Source organism: Vespa velutina, chromosome 1, assembly GCF_912470025.1.
Source record: "Vespa velutina chromosome 1, iVesVel2.1, whole genome shotgun sequence".
In the NCBI taxonomy this organism is placed as follows: domain Eukaryota; kingdom Metazoa; phylum Arthropoda; class Insecta; order Hymenoptera; family Vespidae; genus Vespa; species Vespa velutina.
In genome coordinates this window covers 16,461,717-16,471,395 of record NC_062188.1, presented here as the reverse complement: position 1 = coordinate 16,471,395, position 9,679 = coordinate 16,461,717, and the positions used below count along the sequence as shown (strand labels likewise).

The 9,679-nt window shown below is 37.5% G+C and overlaps 1 protein-coding gene across 1 annotated transcript in view; it reads left to right on the top strand.

The window, feature by feature from the left end:
- Positions 1-9,679, top strand: part of LOC124956497 — a 113,300-nt gene that overhangs the window by 11,500 nt on the left and 92,121 nt on the right. The window contains exon 2 of the mRNA XM_047512385.1: positions 3,465-7,027. Coding sequence (XP_047368341.1) covers positions 3,465-7,027 — 3,563 coding nt within the window. The remainder of the gene's footprint in view (positions 1-3,464; positions 7,028-9,679) is intronic.

The window sequence follows — 9,679 nt, the reverse complement described above, 5'->3', positions numbered from 1 at the left end:
GAGAAGTACCTCACGATCGGTGAGAGAATTCTTTCTCTCTCTCTCTATATATATATATATCTTTCTCTTTCTTTTTTTCTTTCTTTCTCTCTCTCTCTCTCTCTCTCTCTCTCTTTCTCTCTCTCTCTCTCTTTCTTTCTCGCATCAATTCCTACTCGGCATAAACGTGCACCACATGCTAATACATCGGGACTCTCTCTTTCTCTATTCGCCAAATGGAAGATCTCGTGTCTACATACATACTTATGCGATGCGTGCAAGCCGGAGTAATTCTCGTGTGGGGATCTGCACATCCTGGTAATAATTAGTCTTTGGAATCACGGTATCGAATCGCGTCTTGTCCGAGATCAAAGAATCATGAGGCTATTGATTCTACTCGCCTTACTCCGCATCTCGCGCGTTAAAACTCGTTATCGCGATTAAAATTACCCGCTCGTTCCCTCGTATCTATAGTATATAAGTATTTATCTATGTATATATATATATATATATCCATATACGTAATATGCATGTCTTGTATCTGTCTCTCTCGCTTTCTCTCTTCCTTTCTCTCTCTCTCTCTCTCTCTCTCTCTCTCTCTCTCTCTGTATACTTGTATGTGTGTATATAGAGTTTCTCGTTTAAAAAACTTTATATGCCGGGCCGCGCGATTAATTCTCCTCAATTGAGAATAAAGAAAATCCTTATCGCTAGACGATAATTAAACCTGGTTTCTATCGATAAACCAACTATATTTCTAGAAACGATGCCGTTGTTCTAATTGCGTGATTAGAAAATTTCTCGGTTTTCTTTTTTTTTTTTCTTTTTTCTTTTTTTTTTTTTTTTTATATTTTTTATTGAGTGATTCGAACAGTGTTTATCGTTTATGAGCCTGCGAACGTGTTTTGAAATTTAACATTTTTTTTTCCTCTTTAGTTTTGAGAAACAATAATTTCCGCTTTTTTATGCGTTTTTGAAGTAAACATTAACAAAGACAAATATATATATATATACGTGAATTTTCCTTTTCTCATAGTTCAAGAAAGAGGAAAATATAAAATCCATTCTTTCTCTTACCGTTTCTCCGTTAAATGCGATAAACTGACGTTGTTAGAAGGAAGAAAAAAAAAAACAAGAACCTTTACAAAGGTTCTTTGTCAAAGCCGAAGATCGTAAAGACTTAAAAAAAAAAGTCGAGAAAGAGAGAGAGAGAGAGAGAAAATTAGAAGAAAAAGAATAAAAAGAGAAAAAGGAAGAAAAAGAGGAAAAGGGAGGAAGAGGAGGAAAAGAAGAAGAAAAAGAAGAAACGGAAACGGTAGTAAAGTAAATCGTTTCACGAAGGGTTTGTTTAAAGGCGATTTCCCACGACGCGCAAAGGCGAACGATGTTATTGGAAATGGCGCGGGAGCCATTGTAGATCTAGCTTTAGCAGGTACTTACCTGTACTAAAAGTGGCACGGCAGTTTAGTCAGCGAACGATTAGAGTCGCTCGACGACCTCCTTCTCGTCGAGGTGTCCGTCGATGACCTCTTACTGTGATCATTGCATTCGTGTACGCGGCAAGTGATGCTATAAATCCATCGATCGAATCTATCGAGAGACAGTTGTCACGTTCGTGTCCTTTAATCATCCATATCTATGTTAATGTTCCCCTAATTACCAAAAACGTCGATTAGATTTATCGATAAATTCGTGAATGAAATATATAAGTAACATATATATATATACATATATATATATATATATATTTCAAAAAGGATCTAATGGTAATAGAACAATTATATAAATAATAATAATTTGTATTATTTAAATTTATAATAATTATCTAATAATACATAAAAAAAAAGAGATATATTAATTCTGATTATTAAGTCGATGCGATTTATTTCCATTTAGAGATTTATCTTGGCGCATTAATTAAAAATATTTTTCTTTGCTAAAAAATTGAACATATTTTTTATTGTATGTATATATATATATATATATATATATATATATATATATGTAAAGGGAAAAAAATTTCAAGTTCCGTAGCACGATTCGAGACGCGAGAACGATGCTTTATTAAAGGAGATTGCGATCTGGCACGCTCGGATGATACCTGCTTCGCAGCGTGGGCGTGCTGAGCCGTTGCGTACACACCCGTTGACCTTTGGCCCTGTGCTGCCTTTCGTTCGTTTCTGCGTTCAACTGCTCGCACTGTTGATCTCAAAGCTTATAGTGGTGAACGTACGTACATACGTTCATACATACATACGTACATACGTATATACATATATACATAAATATATATATATATATATATTTATATACATTCATTTCGCTCGTTCCTTTCGTCGCTCGTGTTAGACTTCCATTAAACGTTAGACCATCGATTAAAAGTTTACTTAACTTCGCTCTTTCAGTCAATATTAACGTGATTTAAATGTGCGAACGTAAAAGGGAAACGAAAAGGAAAAGGAAAAAGAAAAAGAGAAAGAAAAAGATGAAGAAAAAAGTAGAAATCTGTTCGTCACGTGTTCACATAGTAGAAGTTTAGACAGCGAAAGTCGACCTTTTACACGAGTAACGAGCGAGTACTCTAATCGATAGGAACGAACGAAGAATTACGAGATCGAGAAACACGAATTTCGCCTAAGCTAAGCTAATCACGAATCATCCTTCTCTCTTTCTCTCTCCCTCTCTCACTCTTTCTCTCTCTCTCTCTCTCTCTCTCTCTCTCTCGCTCTTTTCGCTTTGAAAGAACAAAAAAAAAGTCATCGAGTAGATCTAATCAAACGAGCGATTTAGCGGCTTTCAAACGAACTCGTTCGTGGCCTACCAGAGACGACGTGCGTCCGTTGGCGATTAAACTTGGTGATTAACTACTAACGACCGTGCTACTTAACATAAATCGCTAATTTAGAAGGCCTCATGCTCTCAGGTGGATGGCCGATATCTATTATCGGTTCGATTAAAATTCCTAAATTCTTGTCCTTTCGATGTACGGATTAATCTATGTCGGATACGACGTATATAGGGTGTCTTTAAAATGTATTATTAAACATCACCAATATATCATGCTCGTGTGCGGATAATGACGTGAAAGAAAAAGAATATCCTCGTGTACATTAATCTGGTATAATCTTAAAGAGTAACATTTATCTTATTCACGCTATTTAATTTTCTATTTATATCTGATGAAATTTTATGAAAAGTGTGATTTAACTTTGATCAAAATTAATATATATATATATATATATATATATATATATGACGTTAGAAATTTTGTAATTAATAAAAGAAAGCTTATAAATCATAGGGATCTGTAAAATTGTTATACGTTAATTATTATACTTTTCGTCGATCTATCATTTCTTATTTAATGTTTAAAATGATCAAAGGTATTTGAGTATGTATTTTAAAGACACCACATATAAATGGTCAGTCTGTCACGTATAGAAAAATACATAGGATCGAAGCTAACTGAATATCAATTGTTTCAGGACGTGGTGCACCGCGCGTGACCGCGGCTCTTGTAGGAGATGGAGAAGGTAGGTTGATATTGAGCCCGGTGCACAAGGAGAACATATTATCACGCAGCAAGGAAGACTTAGCACAGGAGGCAGCACTAGTGCTGCAACAAGCTGGTAGCTTACGTTGTGTAGCACACGACAATAGACGATTGCCCGGTAAGTTCAGCACGTTACCAGCAAGACGGGGTAACGTTAATAAAAAACGTCCAGAATTGCCGTTAGACGTGAAGAGACGTAAAAGCGAAGAGATAGGTGCTACAACAAGTACAAATACGACGAGTGGCGATCAATTGTCTTGGACGCCAAAAGCAAAGAAGAAAACGTTGGAGAGAAGTAGCAGCGATGCTAGTTCGAAAAAATTGAAAGGTACACTAGCTAAATTCTTTTCGCCAAAATTAGAAAGAAAAAGGAAGCCGGTTGGCCGTAGCGTTAGCGACGCAGGTACGTCGAGTAGACAATACCGTAAGAGAAGTGGTAGCGAAAGCGAAGGTTCGCATTTGAGTAGTACGGCTCGTGCTAAGAAACAGCTGTCGCCGATAATCGAGACATCACCACAGGTCGATCATACTCAACAACCGTTTCATTTTGAAGTGATTAATAAGGAAGAGGTTAATAAGCCGAATGCTAAAAAGTCAAAGCAGGAGGAAGGTGATACAAATGTCGAGAGAATAATTGGACGAGTTGAAACGAAGGAGAAGATCGAGGAGACTACTAAAGAGATCTCTCTCGAGCGATCAATCGAGACGAGAAAAGAAAATAAAGTAGTTGAGAGACAGAATAAGTTAGATATCACGAATGATAAGGATCGTATTACCGGTGAAGAGAAGGAAGTGACGGCACGTAAGAAGACGGAAACAACGAATTGTAACTCGTCGCAGCAAGGAAAAGAGACGAAGCTTCGGGAGGAGGTCGACGAGGTCGACCGGGTCGGGAGCATGCTGCACAGCAGCAGATACGATCTTCAGAAACGCGGCGAGGAATCGACGATCAACAAGATGATTCATCGATTATCGAGCGATCGCTCGCCACCGCCACAATTGACGAGAACTATGGTCTCACCGGGACCTGGTTTTGGACATAACAACAATCGACCATTCTCTTATACGAGGCCAAATGATCCCGGTAGTCCACCGCCATCTTCGCAAACGAACGTGATGTATGCTCAAGTACAAGCGGATAAGAAGAAGGCCCAAAGGAGTCATTCCGATAGTGACGAGGGTTTGGGTCTTGAAAGAAAGGACTCGTCACGAGAGAACAGTCCAGCTGAGAAAGAATATCGTAGAACGGATTATTCTTACAGTAGCGATCTCAGACGTAACAACGAGATAAATAATCTCAAGTCTCGCTACGAGGAAACTCGAAAGAGTACGACGACTTCACGTTTTGGCAATCACTTTGGTGGTTCAAAGGATTTTCTCTCATCCAGAGATTTAGACAATCGATGTCCCGAGGATGAGATTGAATTGGATCGACGTTACGAGCCAGAGAAATATACCTCGACGATTTTCGTCGATACCAGCGGTAGAGAGAGTACCGATCTCACGTCGAGACAAAATCATCAAAGTGGTATATCCAATAAAACGTCCGAACTAAGTGCAAGACGAGATCTACTCGAGTCGAGGATAAAATCGAGACTATTAGCTGACGAAATGTATGCAGCGAAAAATACGGCAAACGTGTCGATCAAAAAGTCCGAACACGAGATTATCGACAAACCGATCGTCCCGTCACCGGTTACGCCCAATCGAATATCATCTCCTAAACGTTATACCGATACATATATCACGGAGACAAGGACCAGTAGCAATGGGGAGAAATATATTTTCGAAAAGCAAATACACGAGGACAATGGCAAAGTCTATGGTTACGAGAAGAAAATAACGAACAAAATCCCGTCCGATGGTTACGTCGAATCAAAGCCAAGAGATGGTTATACCGTTGAAACAAGAACGGATAAGTACGGGGACAAGTACATCGTTGAAACTAGGACACACGGCAGTTATACGGACGATTTCAAGCCATTTCTCAGTGACAGAAGTAGGACCAGTCCGGAAGAGAGATTCGAAAGAAATCATTTGGGCGGTGGCCCTTATAAATCTACCAATTATTTAGCCGACGATTCGACGAATCCAAGGACGAGTAATTATTTCCGAAACGAGCCGAAGGACAATGATACACTTTCGTCGCCGATTGTCGTAAGGAAATTTACCGCTGAGAGAAAACTTTCGAAGAGCGACGATTTTCTCGATCGAGATGTACGCCCTAACGAGAACCTTTCGAAAATGAATAAAAATTTCGAATCTATTCGCGGAATGAGTAAATCGACTCAACGTTTGAACGAGCTTGGCGAGAAATCGAGGATCTTAAGAAACGAATACACGACAAGGTCGCATGAGAATCTCTGCAGTCACGTTGATTACGGAAGTGCTGGGGAAACGAATACGAGAAAAGATAGATCACCGTTCACTAAGAGACACCTTGACAGTTTACGAGAACGACCGATCGATGATTACGACACTGATATCTCGCAAATGACCAGTAGCCAGCTAGAGTCCAAGTATTACAAGGAGACTCGAACTACCCAAAGATACAGTAGCAGCAAACATCCGATCCACGATGATTACGACAGTTCACCACCTCGTATAAGAACGGATCGGACTGGTCCAAGTGGTGTACGAAGTAACGATCCTGGTACCAATGGTCACAATTCGAGTCGTTACGATTCCGACACTACGGCGAGAGAATCGATTCGTCGCGAAACTCGATACGACGAGCGTACTCTTCGTAAGGATCATCGAAATGGCAATGTCCTTGATGCCGAACCGAAGAAACCATTGAGAAGATCGCGCAATCGTCTCGATTATTTCGACGATTCGGATGCCCGTGATAGTCCACGCGGAAAGAGTTCCATCGATGAGACACCACCTACTAGACCACTCCGGAGTTATCACGAAAATGGTAAATCCCGACATGCCAGGCAAGAAACTCGTGCTTACATGGAACAACGTCGTTATCGGGAGACACGTTTGAGCGATCCAGATAGGAAAGATCGTCTTGCCGATTCTGGTATCGAAAATGATTATAGACGGGACTCACAGGAGGCCGATAGACGAGAACCGATCGAGTCGGAGGACGAAGGGTTTGCTAGTAGGCAATTTATCAAAAACGAGAGAAGGCATACCGATAGGAATATGAATTTAACACCTTTAGAACAACGAAAGTATGACAAATATTCGAACGATATTGGTACCGGTAAATCAACGAGCGGATTGGTCACGTCGAAGCCTCCCACCGGTGCTGATAAGAAATACGAGAAGAAGGCTGCCAAGAAAAGTGGCACGATGAGCAAGGTGAAGCAGTTGTTCAGTAAGAGGGAAAAGAAAGCCAAGGAAGAGAAGAATAAGAAGAACTCGAGAAGCGGTAGCAGTGGTGCACTGACGGACGACGAGGTCACGATGCGCTATCGAGAGTATCGCGGAGATCGACTTAGGAGTGCCAAGAGCGCAAGGGACCTTGGCAGCGACATAAATCAGGTAAGACCACCTTAATGATCCTTTACGAGTCGATACGAGTTATCGCCTTCCGCTATGGCTTACCGTTTTACGTGCGAGATTTTATGAGATACGAGATATTCCAAACATGAAAAAGAAACAAAAAGAAAATTAGAAAAAAAGACGGAAAGAAGATGTTTTATCGCGTAAAAATCGATTTGGAGAGAGAGAGAGAGAGAGAGAGAGAGAGAGAGAGAGAGAATATAATTCTTATTTTTTCTTCCTTTTTCTTTTTGTTTAGGAGAAGTGCAAAATTTCTGATAAAACTTTTTCAAGATATATTCAAATGAATGAAAAAAGGAAACGATTTTAATTACGATTTTATATATCGATATTTGTTCGTCGATGTTCTCTGTCAAAGTTATTATTTTCTAATAACATATTCTTAAATCACGCGTGTATAAAAGATCTTTTATCTCTCTCTCTCTCTCTCTCTCTCTCTCTCTCTCTCTCTCTCTCTCTCTCTCTCTCTCTCTCTCATGTTATAATAAGATTTATGAGCATAGAATTTTATTTATCTTTTTTCTCTCGTTCATTATTTATCGCACGTTCGACGAGGAAGCAAAGTGAAATCAGATAGATGTATACTTCCTAACGGAGCTACCCAACCGTTCCGGAGATTATCGATATTCGAGAGAGAGAGAGAGAGAGAGAGAGAGAGAGAAAAAAGAAAAAAAAAATCACGAATAGGGCTTGGGAAAGATCATCGACGTCAGTGTATGTACGTGCACACAAAATGAAACTAACAAAGTGGTATAACGTTTCCAATCGAAAATTGATCATTTTTATCAGTTTCTTTATCTTTCGTAAAGAGTTCGATTGATATTCCTCTAATATTTTTATTCGAGTGTCATAATTAAAAAAAAAAGAAAAAAAAAAGAAAAAAAAAATAAAAAACAATTATACGCGACAAGTAAGCGAATCGAAAGGGAGTACGACTATCTAATACGAAAACGCCGGCAAAAGTTTCGGGGGAGGGGGATAAGAAATAAAAAAAAAAAAAAAAGGAAAAAGAAAAGGAAAAAACAGAAAAGAGAAAGAAAACAAAAGAAAAAAAAAGAACTAGAAAAAAATATCTCTTCGATCGCATTTAAAAGAACTAGTTTAAAGTCCTGTATCACCTATGTATATTCACGTATGTATCTATGTTAGGTTTATATATGTACGTACATATGTACGTATAGAGGCAGCTTATCGCGTCGTTGAAAATAACGTTAACGGCGTCGACTAGGAAAGATTTACCGGACGTAAAGTTACGCTCGAACGGCGAACTATTATTCTCTCTGGGCTTCGCGCCCATCGACGAAACGAAAGGTGGGGCAATCGGTTACGGAAAAGCTATTTGGTAAAGCCTTTCTCGTATTTCCAAGTTGCATATTGTAAAAGAGAGATCTTTTCGTAAAAGTCCATTTTATATATATATATATATATATGTATCTAACTATGGGTTTAAATATCATACGTTATACAAGAAAATAAAAATCTTTCGTGATCTATTCATGATTGTTACCAAATCGATCAAAGTTCTCATGAGATTTTCAAAATGGCTCCTATGTTTTTGTCGGTCGGCTTAATTATAAAATCGTTTATCTACGTACATATATATCTACCTTGATAAGTTAGTTAAACAATAATCGACTATAATTTACTAAGGGAGATACATTATACCTTATTTCTTGAATAATTTCACGAATGAGAGGCATTAAATCTACTCGGTTGATTTCTCGTGATCTTTGAACCAAAGTTTCACATATATATATATATATATATATATATATATATATATATATATATATATATATATATATATATATATAGCTATACTAATATATGTTTATGTATTTACTTACATATACATACATACGTTCGTTCGTTCGTTACTATAGATTTCGATAGTATACTGCTTCGATTCGAATTTATCGATAATTGATACGATTTAGGATTAAACCATTATATCCAACATATCCACAATAATTTTTACGTATTCAATCAACGTATATTAATGTATATGTCTATTGTATAGATTAATACTAATTAAAATAGAGTATGTTGAACTTACGAATATAAAATATCGACATCATTATCTAATTAGACGAACACACCATAAATAAAGATCATTGGTAGCTTATGATTTAGGTCAGTTTGTAAAATTGCTAATGATCGAAAAAAAGGAAACTAATGTATCCTTCTTTTTCATGATAAGATACAACATTTTTTTTTATATTGTATCGTAGCCCTTCGACATTTTACACACACACACACACACGCATATATATATATATATATATATATATGGAGAGAGACAGAAAGAGCTATAAAATAATTGTAAAAAAAGAAATTATTGATGACGTAGATGTAGGTCATGGGTTAAGTAAGTGATTGTTGCTCTATTACTTGTTATAGATAGTGTATCTTCGATAAGATTAGTCATGATTATTAGATTAGTCAGTAAGTCTTTGAATAAATATTGTCTTGATCTATATATGCATGGATGGATAGAGAATGGTCGTTATTACTACTGAAAAATCGTTCTATCTAATACATTTTCAATCAATATTTATACAAGCTGTATAAATACAAACACCGTAACATTTACTTTGTCCTATATTATCATTAACAATTTTTATATAACAT